The 26,113-nt window shown below is 39.4% G+C and overlaps 1 protein-coding gene and 1 long non-coding RNA gene across 4 annotated transcripts; one reads left to right on the forward strand and one right to left on the reverse strand.

Moving 5' to 3' along the window:
• The first annotated feature begins 7,942 nt into the window (after positions 1–7,942).
• Positions 7,943–24,650, forward strand: LOC5513992 (homeobox protein orthopedia). Of its 3 annotated transcripts, XM_032383561.2 has the most exons (4): positions 14,152–14,354; positions 14,497–14,744; positions 22,284–22,719; positions 23,601–24,650. In XM_032383561.2, the coding sequence occupies exons 1-4, from the start codon at positions 14,198–14,200 to the stop codon at positions 23,633–23,635; spliced, it is 876 nt and encodes a 291-aa protein (XP_032239452.1). In that variant the 5' UTR covers positions 14,152–14,197; the 3' UTR covers positions 23,636–24,650. The 3 variants fall into 3 exon arrangements, with proteins under 3 accessions (XP_032239453.1, XP_032239451.1, XP_032239452.1); XM_032383562.2 differs by lacking the exon at positions 14,152–14,354 and adding an exon at positions 7,943–8,468 and having other exon boundaries at positions 22,284–24,650; XM_032383560.2 differs by having other exon boundaries at positions 14,151–14,354; positions 22,284–24,650.
• On the reverse strand, positions 9,267–10,512 carry LOC116619141. The gene is made up of 3 exons (XR_004296537.2): positions 10,067–10,512; positions 9,935–9,957; positions 9,267–9,706 (listed from the first exon to the last, which is right to left on the reverse strand). It is a non-coding gene; the product is annotated as an uncharacterized LOC116619141 (long non-coding RNA).
• Positions 24,651–26,113: the final 1,463 nt, after the last annotated feature.

The raw sequence follows: 26,113 nt of genomic DNA on the forward strand, positions 1-26,113 counted from the left end.
TATCACTATCACTCGTGTTCCTGTTTTCTCCTTGATCAATGTGCGCTCGCTGTGCCCCAAAGTTGACGAACTTGAGTGCGTTCTTATACACAACCAAGTGGATGTAGCCTGCATTACTGAAACCTGGCTCTCTAGCTCTTCCCTGGACTCTGCGGTCACTATGAAGGATTACACCATCTCCAGAAGAGATCGGCCAACTCCCTGTGGCGGAGTGTGTGTTTATGTAAACTGCGCCATCCCAATCAGGAGACTTGACCACCTAGAGCTTGACTTGTTGACTTGTTGACTTGACTTGACTGGTTTGTTATCTGAGGTATTGTGGCTACAGCTACGGCCCATACGACTACCGAGATCCGTCTCTTCTATCGTTCTTGGAGTTATCTATCACCCTCCACATGCCAAAGCTCATGACAACCAAAAGCTCTATGACCATGTGCAATATGTGGTTGACCAGTGCCTTGACAAGCACCCTGACTGCTTGGTGTGTGTAGTTGGCGACTTAAACCCTACGTCGACCAAGGTTTCTCCAGATGTCTTCCGGCGAGCATGCGGACTTTACCAGGTGGTAAAAGTGCTTACATGAGATTCTGGAATACTCGATTGGTTTTTAACCAATGCCCCCAAGTTGTTCTCAAGTCCCATCCAGCTGCCTAAGATAGGGACGAGTGACCATTATAGTGTCCTTTTCAGGCAGGAGCCAAGGAGTGATGGCGCGAAATCAACCCATAAGACCATAACTAAGCGTGACACGCGTGACAGTCGGATTCGCGAGTTTGGACAATGGTTAACTTCGTTCTCATGGCATGATTTGTTTGCGGCCTCTTCTTGCTCAGAAAAGTTTGCGATCTTCAGAGAAACACTCGTTGCTGCTATTGACAAGTTTTTGCCATCTTCAGCGGTGCGAGTACACACCAATGACAAGCCCTGGATGACGCAGAAGATCAAAGGTTGGATCGCCAAGCGGCAAGGCGCTCTTGTTAAGCACGGGAAGGAGTCACCGCTGTTCAAACTTTGGCGGTATAAAGTCGGTAAAGCAATCGCTAGAGCCAAGCATGTGTTTTATAGAACGAAGGTGAAAAACCTCAAAAACACCAATATTGGACGCTGGTGGAAAGAGGTGAAGAACCTATCCGGTGTGTTTGGAAGCGAGGGGGAATGGTACCAGCAGTTGATTGACGGTCGAGATATTGACAATGTCCACGCGCTTTGCCAAAAGATCAATCAATTTTTTGCCGGTCTCACCTCCTCCTTCTCTCCGTTGACACCATTGGACGTTGCAAGTATCGTGCACATTCCCGACTACCTTCTGGTCACATCCCGCGAAGCGTACAACTCTCTGCGCTCCATCAACACGAGGAAGTCAGTCGGGCCGAATAGAATACCAAATATTATTTTGAAGACCTTTGCGTTTGAACTCTCCACCGTAATTTCAGACTTATACAGCTTGTCTCTACGGGAAGGTTACCTCCCACCACTACTCAAGCGCGCAACGGTATGCCCTCTCCCTAAGCAGAAGCCCCCGAAAGCAATAGACAGTGACATCCGCCCGATTTCCCTGACCTGCCAAGTCGCTAAACTGATGGAAGGGTTTACGCTGTCCAGGGCTCTCCCCAACATCTTGGACCGCCTCGACAGGAACCAATTTGCTGCTGCGGGGAAATCTACCGAGCAAGCTCTCGCCTTCCTTTTACACCACGCTCTCAAAGGTCTTGATTGGGGCAACTGCTGAGTGCGGTTCTTCTTTGCTGATTTCAAGAAGGGGTTTGATTTGATAGACCATCAAGTGCTGATTGAAAAACTCAAGATGTTTGGCCTTCATCCGTAATTAGTTCGCTGGATTGCGTCCTTTCTACAAGGCAGAACTCAGGCTGTTAGGATTTCATCCTTTATGTCGGGAGCTATAGCGTTGAAAGGCGGTATTCCCCAGGGGACTAAGCTCGGGCCCATACTGTTTGCAGTAATGGTCAATGACCTACTGCCTAATTGGCGCCCTAGAGCAAAATTTGTTGACGATCTTTCGATCCTAGAAATTATCCCTAGGAACTCGTCCTCCATTCTACAATTCCTTGTATCTGACATTCAGTCATTTGCAGTAACAAACAACATGTGCCTAAATCCAGCCAAATGTAAGGAGTTGTCGGTTGACTTTTTACACTACAATAGCCACGTGTGCCAACCCATTGCCACCGGGGGCTATGTCATCGAGCGTGTTAAGTCGTTCAAGCTTCTAGGCGTTTATGTGTCAGATGACTTATCATGGGGTGCGCACGTGGACTACGTACTGAAAAGGGCCAACCGCAGATTATACGCATTGAGGCAGCTTAAACGTTGTGGCGTATCACCAGTCGATATAGTGTTGGTCTATTGTTTTCTCATACGATCTGTAATAGAGTACGCATCTGTGGGATTTGCTAACCTGCCACAATACCTCGCAAATTCTCTCGAGGCTATTCAAAAACGCGCATTGAGAATTATTTATCCGCACATTTCCTATACAGGTGCCTTGCAAGCTGCTAATCTCGACACGCTAGCTGGAAGAAGGAATGACAAATGTGTCAGGTTTATTCAGGGCATTAAGCCAAGCAATCCTTTGTATCGTTTAATAAATGGCACAAGAATTAAGAGGGACACGCATTATAATTTGAGAAGAGTGTCAGCTGACACATTTAGTTGTAAGCCCACAAACACTGACCGTTTCGGGAAATTTGTAACTAGTAAATATGCATGTGAGTTATAATTTGTATTGTCGCACGTCATGCTGACCGTGCCTGTAATTCAGGACCCTGCAAGTGGCACGAATAAACATATTATTATTATTATTATTATTATTATTATTATTATTATTATTATTATTATTATTATTATTATTATTATTATTATTATTATTATTATTATTATTATTATTATTATTATTATTATTATTATTATTATTATTATGATGACTTTTATTATCATAATGATGATGATGATGATGATGATGACTTTGATTATCATGATGATGATGATGATGTTGACGACTTTGATTATCATGATGATCATGATGATGATGATAACGGTCAGATGTGCTTATTATGAATGTTGCTGTTGTGGATGTGACGATGATTATGATGACGATGATGTAGGTGCTGCTGAGAGATGATGATGATTGTGGGTGTTAACAAGGTGTTATACGAAGATGATGGTGTTGATCATAATGAAATGGTAATCACGATAATGCGTGATAATAATGATGACAATGGTGATGATTGTAATGATAGTGCTGGTTATTATTATTATTATTATTATTATTATTATTATTATTATTATTATTATTATTATTATTATTATTATTATTATTATTATTATTATTGTGTGCCTAAAAGACACAGAGGCAGCCACAATACACGCGTGTGCCTAACAGACACACAAAGGCATCCACAATACACGCGTGTGCATAACAGACACACAGAGGCATCCACAATACATGCGTGTGCCTAACAGACACACAGAGGCATCCACAATACACTCGTGTGCATAACAGACACACAGAGGCATCCACAATACACGCGTGTGCCTAACAGACACAGAGGCAGCCACAATACACGCGTGTGCCTAATAGATACACAAAGGCATCCGCAATACACGAGTGTGCATAACAGACACACAGAGGCATCCACAATACACGCGTGTGCCTAACAGACACAGAGGCAGCCACATTACACGCGTGTGCCTAATAGATACACAAAGGCATCCGCAATACACGAGTGTGCATAAAAGACACAGAGGCAGCCACAATACACGCGTGTGCCTAACAGACACACAGAGGCATCCACAATACACGCGTGTGCATAACAGAGACACAGAGGCATCCACAATACACGCGTGTGCATAACAGACACACAGAGGCATCCACAATACACGCATGTGCCTAACAGACACACAGAGGCATCCACAATACACGCGTGTGCCTAACAGACACACAGAGGCATCCACAATACACGCGTGTGCCTAACAGACACACAGGCATCCACAATACACGCGTGTGCATAACAGACACACAGGCATCCACAATACACGCGTGTGCATAAAAGACACAGAGGCAGTTATGGAGGGAAATTTATAGGATGGTCGTGTTATGGGGGAGGCCTATAGGATGGCCGTATTATGGGGGGAGCTAAAAGGATGGTCTTGTTATGTAGGGATGCTTATAGGATGGTCGTGTTAGATAGGGAAGCTTATAGGATGGTCGTGTTATGGGGAGGGAAGATAAAAGGATGGTCTGGTTATGTAGGGATGCTTATAGGATGGTCGTGTTATGTAGGAATGCTTATAGGATGGCCGTGTTAGATAGGGAAGCTTATAGGATGGTCGTGTTATGGGGAGGGAAGATAAAAGGATGGTCGTGTTATGTAGGGATGCTAATAGGATGGCAGTGTTAGGTAGGGAAGCTTTTAGGATGGCCATGTTTTGGGCTAAGCTTATAGGATGGTCGTGTTATGGGGAGGAAAGTTAAAAGGATGGTCGTGTTATGTAGGGATGTTAATAGGGTGGCCGTGTTAGGTAGGGAAGCTTTTAGGATGGCCGTGTTATGGGGGGAAGCTTATCGGATGGCCGTGTTATGGGGGAAGCTGATAGGATGGCCATGTTATGGAGGGAAGCTTAGAGGATGGAAAACTTATAAGATGATCGTGTTATGGCTTATATGCCAAATTTCATTTTCAACGCTAACGCTACCAAATATTATACTGGATTTCTTGTGTAAGCTCGGATGATGTAGCATATACGTCTGGTTTCATTTGGTTGGAAGCTAAAGATTACAAAGAAGAAAAAGGTCATATTTCCGTTTGGTCTGTATTCGTTAATATCGTATAACGGAGACAAAAAGCAAAACACCCTTTTTTCGAATATTCACAGTAATAAAAGGGCTTAGCCTAGGTTAATATTACGGTCACAGGTGATCTAGGGACAAGGAACTTACCCGCCGTATACCCTACTGAGAAATCATCCTTAAAATGATAATGGGAATAAAAAAACATAATTTCTCCCTTGGCGTATCCGGAATTCCCTCGCCTGTGTTAAACCTCTTCTAATAATTCTTCATCTCAAGGGTATAGGATGACAGCCGCAGATAAGGCTTAAACGAGCACAAATTAGTATGGCGACTTGGAAATGAATATGTCGCGCGTGCCCGTGTTCCGCAAAAGGAAACTCTCTGTTAACGTTTGTCTTTATTCATACGTATAGGTTCCCGCCAATTTCCGCCGTCAATTTGGTAATATGTTTAGGGTATAAGGTGTAATAGCGTTAAGTGAAGTACCTTTGAGTTTATTAAACTTGGACACTATTAGAACAAGACTTGCATCCGATGTGAAGGGAATTCAATTTGTCCAATTTAAGGGTGTAAGGGAAAAAAATAAGATCAAGGCGAGCGAATTTTAGCCATGAACATTGTAGACAAGCAGAGTAATAGACATTCATAGCTCCTTTTCAATAAAATGTCAATTCTTTATTTTATTTCCAATAAAATGAAACATAGATTAACAACAAAATATGAAATTCATCATCTCGGGTACAATCAAGGTCTTCACAACAATACATGTTGTAAAACAAAGCGACAACAAAACCTTGGGAAATGGGCGTTTAACGACTTCAAAAACAAATATGGTTATATGTTTTCAAGGGCTTGAACTAACATCATACAAAAAGGTTAAGTTTAAAAGCACACAAAATTTGAGAGCATATAATTATATGCATTTAAGGACAAACCGACGCTATACAAAAAGGTTATCTTTGAAGGAATAAAAAGGGAGAACATATAATTATCTATAGTATAAAACACAGTGAGGAGAGAAAGCTATTCAAAAGCTCAACAAACTAGTATTGTAAATCGACTTAAACATCTCACAATCACATCCAACAAAAAGGTATAAAATCATCAGCTTCATATCGAATCGCGTGATAACAAGTGAGTCAAAGTGGGGACCGAATGCAAAAGTCGTTTAACAGATATCGAACATAGAATTCCTTACAAAGCCACCTAAAAATCTAGGTATTCCTGGTCATTTTTGGTGTTCTGTGTTCGAGATAATGTTTCACTACAGTTGGGCATCAGCCTCACAAACTATTAAAATGTTGATAAAAACAAATACAACCCTTCTCTTTTTATTTTCATCTAATTACTTGCAACATCCATCAAAAAGGTAAGGTTTGTGCGATCTGGAAACTTTCTGGAAACCTTATCCTTTTTTCGTAGAGAAGCACCTATCTTTGAGCCGGTTAGCAAGGGTTATAAGGCTAGCAAGGGATATAAACGTACACTGAAATTAACCATCGATGAGAGAATTGATACGAAAGAAGCGCGAATCGAACTACAAGTGAAAAAACCCCCTGGCCTTAACCCCATTTTCCAATATTAAATTAATCAATTTTATCAAGTTTTAGAAAGAAAAAAAAACGTAGACACTTTTTAGCTGAATAGCTTCTGAACAGGACGTATATCATCGTCCTCCTGGATAAATGTAAGGTGTTGATAAATGTTGCGAGAAATATGAGGCTGTAACGGTTTCATTGCATGCGAATATAATACCATACTCCCGCTGAATCTATTACATTAAACCAAATAAGTTAATATGTTACATGAAAACCAGCAAAGAGAATCGAAGTTAATGAAACCCGAGCATGAAAAAAAAATCGGCTAATAAGAACTTTAATTCCATTCATCACAATTTGGCCTCTCGAATGAACCACAAGTATACAAAGTCTCTTATATGGGTATATGTAATGAGTCCATCCGTTTGACTTTCTATATAGAATATTATAGCACTGGAGGGTCTCGTCTTCTTCACAAGAGGATGTATAGTACGAATTCACTGGGTATAAAACAACTCATTTGAGAAGCGTTTTACTCATAAGTAAGTATACAAGCCAATGGATAGAAGAGATTCGCTGGGTATAAAACGCCTGGAATATTTAAGAGGTTTTTAAGTCACAGGTACAAGGTACATGATCTATTTCAAATAAAGAGCCAATCAGTAATAAGACCAAATGTCTTTTAGATAAAATAAAACCTAAAACCGAATATTCCCTTACTATCCGTCCACCCAGGACAGTTTACAGCACACAAACTATATTTTAGGTATTTGAATGAAAATGAGTTAAACATTTTTTTTAATATTACATTTTAGATTTAAGCGCTGATACGAGAAAGTTAAAAAAATTGGAAATAAATTGACTAGATATATTTTAAACACTTCGACACAAATAGCACCGCGCGTTCGAACAGACAACCAACGGAGAACAATGCACGAGATATCTGGTAGTTATTGTCGGTCAGTTGCCTATCTTATTCAAGATAACTACAGGAATTTCAAAAACCGCGAAGGGAATCTAAAAGTCATTTCTACATTCCTGTGGCTCGCATTAAGAGAGCTCACTTTATTGATGTCGAGATTGTTCTTTAGAGGAATCCACAAAGAGTCACTTAACCCCACTAAAGCTAGACCTAATGCACCAGCTTTAAAAAGTGGAACTTACCGTATTTGAAGAGCATTCAAATTTTGAGTAACATTTGACCAGAGAAATTGGTCAATGTTAGACAGATGCCTAAACCACAAGGCTAATATATTCCTAAAATGCCCCAACGCTAACACAATTCTCGTCTTAAGAAAGGAAAACGTATTTCACAGATGTAATAACAGGGAAAAAGTCAAAAAATTAATCTTGCACGCTCTATTTAACGCTCTGTGACCAAAAAATAGCCGATCGTCAAAAGAATAACTCTAATATCATATATAATGTAAGAAAATAAAATTTAAACGGAAACAACAAGGAAAAACATAAAAAATTCATGCGAGAAAAAAAAATTGCGTATTATTACACTGTTTTTAAAGAAAAATGCCTTAAGTAAATAAACATTTTATTTAAAAAATAGTCAATTACACATTTACAAAAAGCCGGTACAATAATCTAAACTAAAACACTTGAGAAAATTTCAGAGTAACAGTTGTAAAGTGCTTCTGATATATCATACCAGAGACCCGGTGTGAGCAGAACGTATTATTTTCATCAAATTAGTCCCGAACATATTTATGACAACACCTTATTTGTGGGCGAAATGCTAGATTAAAACTCCTAAATGTTCTAATTGTTCCTAATTCATAGTCTTGTTCCAAACTATGTTTACCACCGATCTATAAGGTTTTTACAATTCGTAGATTTTTCCAAATCATTTTATCTTAGAATATCTTTCTCGTTGAGTAATGTAAATTGCGATGTTTTTGTTGAGTTCCACTAATTACCTCCCTTCATTGAATTCCAAATGTTCTGTGATGGCATTCTACTACTGCGCGGATAGCTAAGGCAGAGACAAAAAACAACAGTCAATAGAAATTGCTACCAATTACTGGTTATCTACTCCTGGTGTGGAGATCACAGAGCAAGGTTCACTACTCGTTCGGTCAGTGAGGGACAACCAAGAATGGAGAAATACTGTAAGTATGGGTATAAATAAGCATGAATAAGAAAGAGATAAAAAATACAAAAAAGATCTCAAACCTAGAAACAAAACCGTACTCTAAAAAGAATTCCCCAATATTTGCTTTCTGCCGTTTTTCAATCTGAAAAAAAAATGTTTTTTTTATAAACCTTCTCATTGAGCCTTTTTAAAAAGAGATTTCCCCCCCAAAAAAAATGATAAAATGAAATGAAAAGAAATAACGAAAACTCATTTCTCAAAAAGTGATAAACCATAAATGTTGGAATAGAGTATAAAAGATGAGGGGGTTCGGGTTTATTTAATCTCGATCAAGTCTAATTTCTTTCTCCTTCCTTTCATTAAACTCAGGCAATCTAGGGTTTAGCTGTTAATAGATCGACCGGGAATTCCAATCTTAGCTCTTCACTTCACTTCATTTTCTTGTTCAAACAGAAGAACTACAAACAGTTTATTAGGTTTGAGTATAACCTAGTTGTGATTACAGGTCTCACGTTCATAGCACCTGCCCGAATCTTAACGAGCTCATGTCTAAAGAAATTCGAAAATTAAAGAAAAATACATTTAGACCGCTAGCAGGTGATAAGGGCGCTATTTACATTGCTTTCTGCACGAAGACACAATGGTACTCCAGTGTGTTGAAGCTGAAAATGAGGTTTTAATAGAACTAAGAATGGTGTTCCACCCAAGGAGTCGACTCGAAGTCAAAATGCTTTTCTTCGAGGGCACAAAAGAAATAAAATGAGGGAATCAAAACGACACAGAGAGACAAATAAATCACAAGGAGGGCACAGCATTATGATTTAGAAAAAGCTTTAATCCAACTGCGGTCACTCCTTGCGCTCAGTGACTCACGTTATTTCACGTTGTCCAAGTTTTCCGGGAAAGATCGAATTTTAAAAAACTCAACAAACAAAAATAACCAAATTCTCCGGTGTCCCTGGGTTAGCGCTTATGGTACTTTAAAGTAAAGGTTCCCTTAAGTAGAGGTTTTAAGCATCATCATTAGGTGCCCGTTGGGTTTTTAGGTTGAGAATGGTTGGTTAGAATGCATTATGAACAAGTCTATTTCTTTCGGACACCTGCGCCCAGCGAGATTATTATCACGGTCCGCACATTACCCCTTTCTTTCGCTGACAAAATCTTCCTTCATTCATTATCCCAAAGGACAGAACTTTTCGTGGGCTCCTTGCAATGAGCGCCAAGGCTACTTGGATGAGATCAAGTTTTGAAAGTCTGAAAGTCGGTAAATAAAAGTTAGAAAGTCGGTAGATAAATCACATATTTCAGTTTGAAAGGGTTTATTCAACATTTTACAAAGAACAAAACGCCAGATAGTGCCCTTTTAAAAAGTCAATTTAAAATCAAAGTGGAAATCTTGAGAATTGCAACATTTTAAAGGCTACCTTTGATTTGTGCCGCATCAAATTACAAGAATAGCTATTTAGCCATGGTTTTCCTCACCTTACAGCATGACTGACACGCGACTAGAGAAATCCAAAAAAAAGTTTTGTCTCATATACAATGGAAGTAATTGATGAATGAAAGAAAAGAAAGCACTCTAAATTATTACTTTGTTGAAGTTTTTTTTCTTACCAACAATGCGAAATATCATCCGCATTTTGAAATTTTCCCGTTTTCTTTCTCGACGAACGTTAAAGTACAGGTGCTAAGCCCATCAGATAAAACCTTTCTGTGTAACCATGTTAGTCCAGGATCTTGGGCGCGAGCGCCTCTTGTGATAACAAGGATTTAAAACATCTCTGAACACCCCGATTTGCTCGAATTCCATCGAGCACGAAACCCCCTTTCCATCTCCTGCCAAACCTTTCACCGCTCATCGCACCACACAGAGTGACGTCTAAAATATCAGCAGCTTTTTATCAACTCTCGGTAATTTTGTTAAGGAGTCCAGTGGGAAATTGTAGTAACGCGACATATTCCTTATGATTAACCACGAATTGGACTCAGTTAGTATAAATGTTAGTATACATTTGAGGCTGGTTAATATAGAGTTGATTTGGAGGTCTATTGGCCTAATAGATATCATTGCAGCACTTGTAAATCACTATTTTACGATGTGTATTTTACCTCTTGTTAGGAATTCTCCCTCAGTAATTTAGGCTTGTATTAGGGAAAATAAATTGAGTATCTGATCCTCTCCCAGATCTCTTCAGTACATCTATTTGTAGTTATGGTAAGACAGCTTTCTAACCCCAATCTACAGTTCTACTTCATAGCGCTCCATATTTTGCGCTGAAATTCAGTCCGTAGGACCTCAGATCAATGATGTATTTCGACAATTTTTTCTTTTCAAAATTAAAGTCACTTAAATTCACATTAAGATGGCTCTGTCAAGGAGTGATTTTGGTATAACAGAGCTCCTTTCCATTGAATGAAACACTAAAAAATGTTATCAGCCGATACAATAATTAGATCTTGAATATGTTTCAGAAAAGTGGATTTGGCTAATTGTTCGCTGAAAAATTGCATAGATCGGGAGTTAAAGTATCACTTTTTATATAAAAAACTAGACGAATAAGGAAATATTTTCAAGGCAATTTGTGTGCATTTTGTTCTGTGTATACACTTATTGTTTAAACATAACACTAGAAAGAAGGTTTTAATGGCTGTGAAGTGTGGTATTTTACGCACTATAGAGCACTTGAGTAGTATAGAACATAAAGCAAAGGAGTTTAAAGCATTCCAAATAAACAGTGACGAACAAAATACAACAACATTGGAAAAGAGGAAGTGGAACACACGGGGGGAAGAAATGCACGAGACAAATATGTAAGCAGAGCAGTTAATAAGTGAGTGAGTAATTAGTTTATACTCCTATTCTCGGGTTATTTGATTTGAAAATAGCCGTTTTGTTTTTAACGAAATTCCAAAATTTAATAACAACAACATGAGGGCAGAAAGCGCCGCCAACTGTGAGTCAAGTTTTTTTGGGGAAATTTCGAGCTTAATTTGTTCGGAAGCTAGTAATTGTCTCGCCCGTGACACGCGCGTCTTCAAGAGCTAGAGGCGGGGATCGGTCTCGAGCTCTTCATTTAGAACCCTCCTCTTTCTTCTCGGCACTTAATTATATAGAAAAGATAATCCCGGAGCTTCTATGAAGAACGCAGAACTATGGCACAAAAGCGCGCACGTTTTAAGACATGCTGCCGTGCTATTGGTGGAGCAGCCTAAGTTTATTCCTCGAGTAAAGCATTTGTCTGCATAGCGACATAAATCAGCTCATTTCACAATTACATTGTTGTTTTATACTCCTAAATACACAAAAGGTACTCGAGGTTGTTTGTCGACAAGCGAGAATGATTTATCGAGTGTCTAATAAAGCGGAAATGATTCGCAGGTTTTGTTGCTGAGAAGAAGAAAAAAGAAGAAACTCAGTTTTAGCAATCTGTCTTTCGGCAAATAGCCCTCATCTCATTAAACTCCAAAACGATCGCTATCATCAACCAAATCATATTGAAATTGCTCTGGGTACCTTTTCGTCAGCGTTTTACAAAATGTTATATTTATCATTTAATTACAAGGTCAAGTTTTTTAGTTCTCTCTTTAGAAACAGCACGATATGCACTTGGAGTCTATGATCAGTTTCATTAATTTGGTCACTGCACACTGCAGGAGTTATCGTCATTGTAAAACTAGATAATAATCACTTATAAATTTAGCAATAGTCAATAATTGATGTGGTAAGTATTTTAGAGCCAAAAGACCGTAATTAGCAGAATTCTCGAGTCAACGCTTGCTGAAGCTGCCTGGTACCTCCTTCGGTATGTAAGAAGCCGCCAAGAGGATTGTAATTAGGCGCAGTTTAATTAAAGAACCTTCTATGAAGAGCTTGATACTTGCGTCTTTATAGGCGTGCTTACTCATAGAGCCAAAGAAAGAAGATTTTAATATTTCAGAGACGAAAAACCCACAGAAGTTTTGTCGGTGCCTAGTGGGTTCTTTGAGGCGCCAATTAGAAGTGATGCGGTTTGTCGAGAGTATTTTTCAACTCTGTTTTCAAGAGCACAAGCGTGTTTTTTTAGTGAGAGAAAAACCTCAGAGTTGAAGTATTCACGCATAACTATTCTATTTTCTACAGCACATTATCGATATAATGTGATCGAAATCACTTACAATCTCATAGAACCTGATGATAAATTAATTTCAAAAAGCTTCATTTAGAGAATTAGCAACAAGAATCCTTATTTCTAGACAAAGAAAAACAATAATATCCCTGTTGTAAAGTTGAATAGAAAAGGTAAAAAAATTAGTGGACGGATCAAAAGTTATTTTTCTCGGAATGGTTGATAGAGGGCTGGACAGCTCTTTTCTTAGAAAGGTTTACCCAAATAATCAGGAGAACTGGCAAGTACTAGGGTTTAATAGTACAATTTAGGGTTGTTCATTAGCGCTTGCCATCGTCAGGTGCTAGTCGGCAATTCTTTCTTTCCCATCTTTTTCTTCCAGTGTCAGGGCGTCAACAAATCATTGGTAGTATTAGTTTACTCAGAGATTTCCTCTTATTTCCCTTAGTGTGCTCTAGTCATTGGTATCTTCTTAACTCTTTCAGGCCTCATTAAACTTATTGTGGGGGTATTGTCCCGGGCCCTGGCTAAGGGGAGAGGACGATCACGTACAACACACGATTGTTATGATTTAGAAAATACTACCGATCTAACCCCCAGTGCCGCGCACTCCCGATACGGGTCTCTATCTGCCCCGCTGCCACCATAAAAGATCATGTCATTATGAATAAGGATCACAGGTTTGAGCCGATAAATACCCGCGTCTTTGCGTAAGCCGAATGGGAAATACGGCGTTGACAGTCGGCTTAGAGGACGGTAATTGTTGTAAACCGTAGGGAAATGTTAGTTTTTCTCATTGTCGATAGGTGGGGTAGAGTACATGTAATTAAGTGCATTTCACTCAAGGGCACACACTCAAGGCAACACTGTCACGACTTTCTACAAACCAGGTTATTAAAACGCTCCGAAACTGAAGGCCGCAATTATAAACTCCCGAACGAATGAAATCCGTTGAGATATTTTGCGGTGGGTGGGAGGCGAACATCCCAAGCGTTATTATGGTCGGTTAAAATCACAGGGTTAGGTCACCATCCTGCTTTATCGCAAGCTGCCTTTCAAATGAGGACGAGACTAAAAAAAAAAAAACTCGCCGTGCTGTCGACATCGCAAGAGACACTCGGTCCGGCTTGCGTTGCGCATAAATGTCAGTTCGCACTATCGATTTAATTTGACCATAAATATTTTATTAATCTAACTAATGAAGACTAGGGTACTTGTAATCATGGCCTATTTGAGCAATTATTTGAAAGCCAAAATACTTTATCCCAAACAAACGCTTATCAATTAACAAAAATTGCAGTTAGAACAACAGCGCTCACAGGTGAGGCTGTCGAGTGTGCTGTTGGCGCCAAGAGAAGTCCGCCACTCGGGAGACGCACTCTCCCTTCCCTGCTAGCAAACACGAGCATTACGGCCACACGATTGGCAAGCCTCTCATCTTCAATTAGAGTAATTAAATATTAATATAGAGTGATTTGCTTACATGCTTTTTGATCCGGCATTGACACCTGACATAATTTTATTAGAAAATAGCACCACCGTGCGCGCTGATTGGTCGAGCCGCCCGTGGATATTAATTCCGGGGCAATAAGCAGTTCTACAAAGAACACCGAAATAGTGCAACGATCAGAAGGTTATTATGGAGCTCTCGGGCGACACACACGGACCGAGAGGGAGCAGTATTGATTCTCATGAAGAAAATTCGACAAGTTCCTTGCTTGAGCTGGTGCCAAGCTTAGAACACTCCATCGTGGGAATACTTAATCATAATGGGGAAATCAATGAACACGATTCTGGTAGAGTAATTGAAGTTGCTAGGGTATCAAATCTTTGCCAGTTTTAACTTATCAACCATTAACCAGGACTTATAAAAATAAACGCTCTAATGATTTACACTGAAACTGGCTCTAATTGAAATCACTTCTCTTCCTTATACAGATAATTCAAAAGCAGTTAGCATTGACGGCAAGTCTTCTCCGGGTGACTTAAAGAAAAACCTGGACGATCAGGACGACGACAGAAAGTCCACGGACAGCCAGGCAGCCAAACAGAAGCGCCACCGAACGCGATTCACTCCCGCTCAATTGAACGAGCTCGAGCGATGTTTCGCCAGGACTCACTATCCGGATGTGTTCATGCGAGAAGAGCTGGCAGCGCGAATAGGACTCACGGAGTCCAGAGTGCAGGTATGAGACTATTCGGCAACCCGATCTACTAAATGGGGAAAAATCACATTGATGGCTATCCGTTTAGCATAATGAAATTGAAGTAACGGTCCAGTTTATTGTGTGAGATGAGTCGCGGCGCAGGGAAAATTTCTGCTTTTTAACTTTATCCCGTTCATCACCTGTCAGCTTTGTAACTCTTTCGAATGGCTAGCTAATGTTAAAGTTCAGTATCTGATGCGGGAGAAATGATAAAATCGCTACGGCTGCCATCAACTCTTTCCGGTAGTAATGATGTATTTGTATACTAAAGTCTTTAATCGCTTTCACACCATATACGAGAAAGTTGTACAGATTTCGAGAAAGCGTCAACACTCTTAAGGGATGCTAAACACAGAATGTACGCACGAGTTTCACGCACTGGGATGGTCAACACTTTATTCTATCAGTTGTAGCCGACAAGAGCCATCTTTGTGGCTTTAATTTGCGCTTTGTTTTGGAGGCGAGCGTGCCGGCAGCCCTCACGGAGACGGTTCGCTCTTCGCGCGTGCTGCTCAATCAGTTATAAATGACGCTTTTTTCTCTCTCAATGGGGCCCAACAAGTTGTCGTATTTATGGTTCTTAAAGTTACCGGAGTATTCTCTAAGGACCTGAATTGTCACGAACATCGGCCTTGCGGTTTTTTTTTGTATGTACACAATACGAGCTTATTAAAAACGTATTGAAAGAAATAAGCCGAAAACGAAAATTCTAATTAGGTTTATCAATCAAAGAGCGAGCGTTACACTGAAGATAAACTACGCAAGCATCAGTACAAGTTATATTTCTAGCCCTCAAATCACCTCTAATAATCTCCTGGCTTCAACATAGCTATTATACATGAAACAGTACGATGTGATTGTGTACAGAAAGTTGTTTACTTGTGCTTCCGATAACTGCATAGCAGGCTTCGAGACCCATCTACTTGCCGTATGCAGCTAATTAATTGATGGCCAAACTGGACGATGATTTTACGAGCCATTAAGGCACTAGACTAGCCGTATTATCTTGGGAGAGATACGAAGCCATAGAAGGGATGAAGCCTTTTCCTGAGTCACCTGCCATGCCGAGGGGGACTGCTTGACGATGAATGACTCAACATGCAATATTGACTCAAAACAGTTGAAAGTTCTCATTCTCACTCATACAATTTTCTCGGTCTTGTACTATTCTCGAGTGAGCGATAGAAAGGGGTAAAATACCCAGGTGTATTCTAGGATCAGTGACCAAATTACCTCTTAAATTGTTATTGGAATAATATTTACAGTGGTCCTGTTAAAAATCGCACTATTCGTACACAAAAACCTTAAGTATTTGGACATGAAAAACACTGCAATTATTTTCCCTAGTAAATTAAAAGAAAAATTACAAGGAACAAAGTTGAAACGTGAGTTTCAGTATTTATTTAATATGCAATACAAAAGGTTCTTGCAAAGTAGCCTGAGTCGCAGTAAATCAAAACATGCCACTAGAATGACTGATATCACTGAAGGCCGGAGAGAGACCTAAACAAAGGACGTACCGATGTTTTTCACGTAATTAAAGTATGCCAGCAGAACTCCTAAGGCCTTTGTGTAATTACAATTTCATTTGGCGCTAGGTCCCTCTCATAAGATCGGTAGCAGCGAGTTTGCGGATTTACTAAGAAACCGACTAGCGTACTAAAGGGCCCGACAGCCCGCCTATTTACACAAGAAGAATGACTTAAATAGCAGAGAATACTCCATTTCCCATAAACCCTTCTCTGTTTTCCAGTTACTGAGGCAAACCTAACATCTCTAGCTCAAAGTCTCTTCAACGTTACCGTACAACCCCTTAAATTGATTACAGGTATAGTTTTAAAGAGTTCGATTCTTTAAAGGCAATTAAGATAATTTGAACGAATCGGCCGGGCGATAGGCTTTACGATACTTGTATTGTTTAAGCAAGTCGGTGTGATTAGCCAGGACAAAGAGAACCTTCTGAGCCTTCTAAAAGTTATTTGGGTCTTTAGAGGGGCGAGAAGTCAGCAACAAGACAAAGAGGGCAGTGGGAGTAGTCGAAAGTTGTCGTGTTGTTACTTCCCATATGGACATTGTACTTAGCCGAAAGACGGAGCTAAGATAGGTATTTTTCATATTGAAGACTTTTTGCTATAAGTGCTATTTTAATCTCTCTTGTCGGTTGAATCGGATCACGGACTTAAAAACATTTAAATACTTAACGATCAAAATGTATTTTCCTTCTCTTTAGTAACTTTGTACTTTTAATCTGATCCTCAAACAGAGAAAAGTGTTCATGGGAAAAAGCGCGCGAAAAATGACGATTTGTGTACTGTTGACAAGCGCGTTGGTATTATTCGATCCATTCAAAGCCTAATGCGCGAGGGCTGAAAAAAAACCCTCAGGATATTCTCGTGGATGACAACATTTACGACACAACAATCAATGCACACAGCAGCTATTTTGCCATGCCCTTAAATTAGATTTTAAACTTAAAGGAAATAAGAAGGTATCGGTTTTTAATTTGTATTTGACAAGTCGATGCGCTCGAGACGTGTTTCAAACGTCATGTCGAAAGGCGGTGCGAACAGACAATTTTCAACGGTTTTCATCGATTTTTCAAACGATACCGACAAGCTTAGAAGCAAATCTCAAGTCAGGGGTAATCTCGCGGGCGTATCACATGCCAGTGTTTTTCTTTAGAAAGACTTCGCTCCATTTAGAAGCGCGCGGTCGGTTGCCTCGGGTCATGGCAAATTCCGGTTGAGAAGTTTTGTGCATTAGTAGCCCAAGTACAAACAGACTGATTACTAGTACTCACTGTTGCTCTATGGTCCCTCATTAGGCAAGTCTTTAGTGTGGCTACTTGAGAAAGTTATTAAATCGTCAATATTGTTATGACTTTGGTGGCGAATTACTGAGAACAGATTTTTCATAGCTCGCATCACTCCCCTACGTAATCTCATGCTAAACAATTTGATGACTCAACAAGGAAAAATGAAATTCTATGTTTGGCTTAGTGAAGATAAGTGTGCAATCACAGTACAATGTAGAATAAATATCAAATCGATATCTGTAGATAAAAAGATTGGTGATGGGTAGTTATCGAAAAAAGCGTTATTTCTAGATTTTTATTACACCAAGGACATGCAAAGCCGCGTCAACAGGGACATCTTATGATTTGTTTTCCCTTTTTACATTTTCTCACAAAAGAAAATAATAAAAAACAGTAAACTACTTTGAGCAGATAGGTTTGGCTCCAAGCATCTACTTGAAATAGCTATTTTACAAAATTATAATTAGTTAAAACAAAATCATAGAAGCGAATCAAGTAAATATGGGTCTAGACAATAATGTTGTAGAAACGTGCTTTTATTGAATAGCGCTGATTTGTTATTATAGGTTTTGTATACATTATTATTTGAACAACTACTATTCTACGTCCTACGAATGCCAGTGATCAAAAACGTAACCTACATATACACAAAGAGAGGGAAATTCAGGATAAACATACAAAATATTGTTGTCAGTGTGGGTCCACGTTGAAGGGCATGTCGCGTGTCCCTGCTACCCACAAAGCAGGAGCATCTGGTTTCTAATCAACAACTTTGATTGAATTAGAAAAGTTACTAGGGATTTGTACAGAATATTCGGAAGGACAATCTGAAGAATTTCAATCGAACAGTTTCACGACGGGAGGGATGTAATTTCTCATTGTTCAAGGTCAATATGTGGGAGGAGACCAGACTCAGATATGTATCCAAAGTTTCTGAGTGAAAAAAATCATAGCCTTATAGCCTTGGGTCACAAGCCATCTGGGGGGCTATTGAATTCCACGCTTGTCGTTCCCCGAATTTGAAAAGGGTCGGTAAGGTAAGGTAGTATCAAAAGGCGGGTACCAGTTTCAAATTGCGTCCCGCCGAGATCCTGCAACCCGTGTTAAACCCCATCTTCACAGCGCGACAGAACAAGGAAATTGACTTCATTTCCTTCTTTTACTGAGCGTAAAATTGAGTTTCCGGGTTCGATTAAGGTCCAGTGGTTTCCATACATTGAAAATCGATGGTAAAAGCGGTACCTTAACTACTACAGGTGATAGTTATTATTGTTATTGTCCCACGGCTGTAAAAGTAACAGATTGTATGGGTTGAGCATGGCGTTGAAGGCTTTCTACGTATTAACAAAGTTGAACAAACAACTTTTGTAACTATTTTAGGTATGAGTGTTAGGCAATCACATCAAGCACTTAAAACTGCCAGATGTGTGTTATCAAATGGCATAGTAAAAAGTATGGATACTATTTGAGAAAAATGTAGAATCAAAGTCAGTCATTCCTTATGGAGCCTCAAGACAAACTTCGATATCCTGTAGTAGTAATATTACTCTTTATGATACATCACATCTACCAAGTTAGTGCTTGTGTGAAGATAGGACAAACGGATCAAATATGTACAAAATCAGGCAAAAAAAATACAAATCAAGGGACTTTTACAAGTTCAAACGAGGGTAATAATTGTTGACGACAATAAAACTATGATTATTCCCATTAAAGACACTAAAGATATATCAGGATGCAAACAATTAATATCGGAACTGCAATCACATATTTTCAAAAAAACAATTTATGGAACGCAGCAAGAGTCGCTTTTGCTCTTAGCCGACGATAGGGCTGAAAACAGAGATTTCGCTCAGGCACGAATTCTAATAAAATTTCCCTTTAAATCAAATATAAAAACCTAGCCAGTTGAAATGCCTTGTTAGTAAGAGTTAAGATAAAACACAGGAGGGTTCCTGAATGTCAGAAAACAGACCATTAAATTCGAGTTGGACAAGACATAATAAAATAAAAACAGCATTTAAAACGCTGAATGCTTTAGGGTGGTTTTTTCTCTTTAAGCTAAAGCTGACACAAACAGCAGGATAAGAGGTGTGGGGTAAGGAGTTTGTTGACGATAGCCATTTGTTTCACCGTTCCCAAGCAGGGTTGAAGTCGAAAAAAAGATGAAAGGAGGTAATTCTTCCGGCCCCCTCGAACTAATTGTCCTCATGTGGTCATTTAAAGCTCATTTGAGCTCAAGGGCATCCAAACAGCTCATGTTTGGAAGAGCAACAAAAAGAAGAATGCCTGGAGGAGATGAGATATTACGTAGCGCCTGGATTTGATGAAAAACGCGAGAAAACACTTTCGAAATCGGAAATTAGCTATCTAAAGTGCCTGCCCTGTTCTTATTGCCTCAGTTGGATAGTGTATTGTGTTTTCTTGCCAAGTCTACAAGCATTTGCAATTTTAATTACATTTCAAGAGTTATGAGTGAAACCGATATTTCGTGATCCAATTTACGGGAAAGAGCATCGGCTAGGCACTTTCAAGTACCGATAAAATTAGCAACCCATCCTTAGATATTTTACCCCTATTAGCGGTATCATTACCGTATTGTGCGACTAACATCGGAGCAGGCTCACATAGCCAGCGTCAATTCCAAGATCTCTAAGACTTTCGTACACGACGCTATATACAATCTTTCCGACACGTTTGTCAGAGAGGTTAATTAAAAATCTTTAGCCTTGTATTTGATCAGCTTCAAAGCTATCCTTTGCCCCTATGTTGCTTCCTTTGCAAAGAAAACATTATCACGGAACAAAGTGTTGTTATTTCCTTGCAATCGTAAATTCAAACTCGAATTTATTTCGCAGTTCACAACTACGGTTGCTATCCGTGTCGCATATTAGTCATATATATTTTTCTCGGATACACTCTATTCTACACTCCAAGTATCTCAATTGAAATTCTTAATGAAAAAGTTAAAATAAATAACACAGCTACTAAAAAAACAAAGAAAATATTTGCATTTGAAGCGGCTTATTATAAGGCTTATTTAATTCTGTGATATTCAATATTTCTCTCACGGACCGAACTAGGCTTGCTTTGTATAAGCGATGTGCCTTTTTGTATGTATACACTGAATGAGATTGCGTTCTTTCAAGGAGTTGTGTGTGGCGCTGTTGGAGCTTAGTATGATGCTGGCATACTTTCGGCTCTGAGTAGAAAGGCTTTTAGAACGTAATACTGTCATAGGATTTGGCAGTTTTTTTTTTCAAAGTAGTGGAGAGATTATGCAGTTATCACAACATATTATCAGATTAACAAAGGAATTGATAACGAAAAGCTCTTTCAATAATTCAATTGTTCTCCTTCCTGAGAACATCAGTTTTTAAATGTTATCATGTGCTAAAAAAACATTAATGAATTCTATCGAAGTAGGAAAAAAAATAAGCCAATCCATTTGTGCATAATACGCCTGGAAAGCGTAAACCTTGAAGTGATAAATAGGATAATGCAAGCTTTATCACTTATCTCTGGTTAGCATTATCACAACGAATAAAATGTAGGATTTAAAAAAAAAAAGGTACAAGCGATAAAACCAAACTATCAAACCAAATTTTCTACGAGGTTAGGGTTCCTTCTTAATCCTTAGCTAAGAAAAAAAAAACAAATAACGCATCAAAAGGCTTGCCGATGGTACTCCAAGGAAGCGAGCGACACTTCAAGTAGTTAATTGGACGCCAATTTGGCCGACTTATTTGCATTGATGGTCATTCAAGCAGGCTCTCAGATGAACAATTAATAAGTATACACGACAAACTTCCCCTCGTTCGGTCAGCTCTTTGTTTATTCTGTCATCATATATCCCCCTTCCTGAAAAGCATTTGAACGAGTCAAAGTTTTGACGGTGTTTAACAGACACGAGTACAGCCCAAAGTGCTTCTCATTGAAACAAAACAATTGATACTAATTTAATTGATTCAAATATCGTCTTATTTCGCCTTAATTTCTGTTAAAAAGAAGTTAAGTGGAATTAATTGTGATTAACAATATCTATTTTAGAAATTAAATTTGGGTAAAGTGATATGAAAAGACACACTCAAAGAAATGAACAAACTTGAGAAAAAATATTTTGTTTTGTTAAATGAGTGTTATATGAATAACAAACCAATTTATAAGGAAGCCTTTTATAAATGAGTGTGGCCTCTTTCCCAATACATATGGGGGCAAAATGACTATTCCATCTCTTAACGACTTGGACAGCACGAATGTCATCTAGTTACTGCCGTGTATCCCAAAGCCTTTGGATATCAAACTGGCCGTATCCAATGAATAAAGACACTCAAGGCGGGATTAAAGTAGAAATCAAAATAGCAAGGCTCTAGTGTAAGAAAAAATAGGAACGGTTCGATAGCAGAGGCGTAGCCAGGATTTTAAACAGGAGGGGTCCCAAAAGGCCCTCTCAAGGCATCTTCTCCTATATTTTAGATAATGTCTTTTACATTTACTGTATTTTTGGCTGTTAGAAGAGGGTGGGGGAGGGGGGGGGAGGCGGCCCCCTAGGCCCCTCCCCTTGCTACTACGCCCCGCATAAATGGGGATATTTTCTTATGATTTGCTCATAATGTTAAAAAACTACGCGATCTACTTTAAATTGAGGCTAATTACATTGTTCTGTGACCAGGTTTGGGCTAATACCATTGTTCTGTCCTCAGGTTTGGTTCCAGAACCGCCGCGCCAAGTGGAAGAAGCGTAAGAAGACCGCGTCCATTTTGCGTCCGCCCGCACCCATTCTGCCATCCCACATGGCACAGGGTTACAACGCCGGCCCGATTGGTGACACTCTCTGCACATTCCACAACGATCACCGCTGGCCACCTACGGTCACGGCCACCATGCCGACAATGGCTCCAGGCCCCTCTCCATCACTGCCCCTGTCGCCCCCACATCACCCGTTCACGCAGGCGCACGAGGTTTTACAGCAATCCTACCCACTCCAGTCCCCCCTTCAGCGCTCTCACCTTTCAATGGCTATCCAGCAGCAGAGCAGTCAGCAATCGCAGCAGAACTACCAACAGCCGTACGTGTCGAGAGAAATGACCATATCCTCGTCGCCCACGCTCCAGGACATCCAGTGCAACATCAACGGCGGTGAGCAATGGCGGGGGACAAGCATCGCGAGCTTGCGCAGAAAAGCACTCGAGCACCAGGCCACGCTCGTGTACAGCAGATAGAGGCAAACCTAGGGGAGGGATGGGACAGGCATTAAGCAGGGGAACGAGGGTGTAGAAAGGCACTCAAACAAACCGAGAAGGGAGAATGGGAAGCGTCAAGAGTGGGTGGGACTCTTTATACGGCGGTTTATCCCATAGCATAACTTTCATAGGATAAAGAATACTTCCAGCACGAAGACATTTACGAGATAAATTATGTAGGAAAGTAGGGTGGGGGTAGGGGGCGGGGATGGCAAGCATGTCCGTGCTAGAGGTGGATTTCCAGTATTGTTTCATACATTTTACAGTGTATTTCCAGTATTTTTTCATACATTATACAGTATGTTTCCAGTATTGTTTCATACATCATACAGTGTATTTCCAGTATTGTTTCATAAATCATACATCTACTCTGTCGATATTAGAGTGCATGGCCTTGTTTACTGGCATTTGTCATATTGACTCACAATACCAGAGGCTTGAGTTTTATAGCAAGATAAACAACAATGCAAATAAGAACTTTTTAACTAGCGGAAAAGAAAACCTATTGAGGCTAAAACGTTAACGATTACTTAAGTTCCGGCTATTTTAAGCTTTTCTTTTTTCTGGAAACGCATCAAAGTTTATCCTATTACTTTTATCTATCATGTCAATTTGTTATGCCTACCTTTATAGCTTGCCAGCGCTCAGGAAAAGAAAAATCGAGGTTTAAAGTATTATGCCCACAATCGCAATTTTTGCCGATGGAATACCTTGCATTGCATCGCCCACATGGTTCAACTTTCGCGATTCTAAAGTATTTTCTTATCGTTGTTTTAGGTGTTTCAACCAGAGGGCTATGGACTCGATTCTGACCCCCTGCAGCGGCGGCAAGCCCTGGATTTAAGTAAAATACTCATAGATGGCTATAAATATCATAAACCAATTCAATTGATTTATCTGTAATATAGCGAAGCGAATTGTACAATGCGTTATTCCAGAAAAATATCCCTAAACTTCTGCCGTATGGATGGCACAAACGAAGTAGTATCCACTTGGCCAAACATAGAAGCACGGAAGGATATTTTTCTGTAAATACGCTATATTTGTAAACTGGTCAAAAATTGTTTATAAAACCGGTTTGGAAAGTTGATAGGCTCGGGGTATTTAACATACAAGGGTAAAATACTGTAAAAATAACAGTTAAGCCAATTGTCCAATAACAATTTGCAAAGTTTTGTTTGCATCTTCTACTGTGACTTAGGGAGTAAACGGACATTGTCCGGTAATTGGCTCAGTGCGAGACAATTATGCAAAAGACCAAAATAAAGAGTTACTCATTGTTTGTGATTACATTACCGGACAATGTCCGGTAATCTACTGTCGTCCGGTCCAGTGCTTAAGGTCAAGGTAAAGAGTTCTTCATTGTTTGTATGTATATTTCCATGAGAGCGGATAAAAATGATAATGAAAATATCGCTGGCTAGAAATCCAAGCGATATATGCATGGCCTTTTTTTCATGGGTCAGTTAAAAACAGAGACAACCAATTAGAAAATTGTAGAGGTTTAGATCATTCGAGTTCGGAATTTATTTATTATTTTAGTTTCTAGATAATCCCATTAAAATCATTACGAACTCTTAACAGAGTCAAAGAATGAATAGCGACAAGACGTTTTCTCTTTAAGAAAGAAAAAACCCGCCATATGTTAAAAGATGCTCCTGACAAAACGGTTGTAACGAAGGAAAAAAACAACATGAAAACCAAATTCATCGCTAGTATAGTTATCAAACAGTTTAGAATATGTTATTTATTATTTGTTTGTACATTACCTTTATCAAGACGAAGTATAAATATTCGTTGGCTCTATTAAAAACAAAAAATTGAACACCTCTGGAATTATCTTATATGCACCCACGAATCAGACCAGTCGTCATATGATTAGTGCCAGACCTGGGAATCACAAAAGATATCCATAAAGTGTGCTAAGCAACATAACCAAGGGCCTAACCAAAACAGAAGAGAGGTCTTTGGTCGTCATTTTTTGTCGCAAAAAGTTGGGGATGCTTAAAGGCGTGGGGGATGTGCAAGGGCGTGTTGGGGATGTGTAAAGGCGTGTTGGGGATGTGTAAAGGCGTGTGCGGGATGTGTAAAAGCGTGTTGGGATGTGTAAAAGCGTGTGGGGATGTGTAAAGGCGTGTGCGGGATGTGTAAAAGCGTGTAAAGCGTGTCTTTAATCTGTTAATCGATGAAGTATTATGTGTGACTTACATGGCTCGCAGGAATAGGTATAAAACCAATAAATAACAGCCCAAAGAATAACAGTCTTTCTAAAAGATGCATTCAGGGAAACCACAACTGACTTAAAGGTCCCTCTAAGATAACAAAATTTATAGCAGCCGTTAGAAAGCAATATCAACTAGATAAAATTCTTTATTGTCCAGCATAAGCACCAACATGCTTAAAAAAGGTTGGTGTATTGTTAGGAGGCAAAGTAAATTTGTAGTTGACTAAGAATTCGATTTAAAAAAATAGCTAATACGTTATACGTAGTCACAAAGACAAGGCATGAAACTATTAAATGAACATAAAGGCGAAGTTCAAATGAAAGCTCTGGGACCCTCGCTTAATGTTTTACTAGCCGTCATGGAGAATTCATGTGATGGATTACAGATATGTCACCAACAACATCAGATAGCAAGTGCACCATCACCTTAGCAATAAATAGACCATTGCGAAATTGCACTGGGGCTATTTTGGACTTTTATAAAACATCCCCGAGAAAGGTTACTTCATTATTGAATGCCAAGAAGCATGCGTCCGAAGCAGTTAATTTATATCACATTCAGAGAAACTTGGTAACAATTCCAATAGCAAATGTAAAACAAATCACGCAACATTAGGTGGTTAAAAGTCAAGAAAGTGGGATTTGGTGAAAAATAAAAAAAATACCACCCGTTTTATAATTGCCCTGTGACCACAACCGCTCAGATTATAAATGTTTTTTTCTCTTGCGTCTTGTAGGAATTCGAACTCTGAATCAAAAAGGCTTTATTCCTTTTTATGAGATAGTATGCTTTTGGTAAAAATTCTAGCCGTGTGAGGCTGGTCCGTGAGACAACTATTTGTACCCATGGTGTTACTCAGATAAGGACTTTAACAAGGGCCACTGGAGTTTATTAATGGTGTCGATTTTATCACTTAGAAAACTATTAACAGGGCACCCTATTTCTAAAAACGTCACGAAACCATCTGGGGCGTCTTGAGCTGTTTGCAACATATTCATTACTTGTTTGGATGAAAAAAAGGAACTACTCTGGAAGTTGATATTTATTGTGAAGCCAATCTTCGGT

This window comes from Nematostella vectensis, chromosome 5 (assembly GCF_932526225.1).
Source record: "Nematostella vectensis chromosome 5, jaNemVect1.1, whole genome shotgun sequence".
Classification (NCBI taxonomy): domain Eukaryota; kingdom Metazoa; phylum Cnidaria; class Anthozoa; order Actiniaria; family Edwardsiidae; genus Nematostella; species Nematostella vectensis.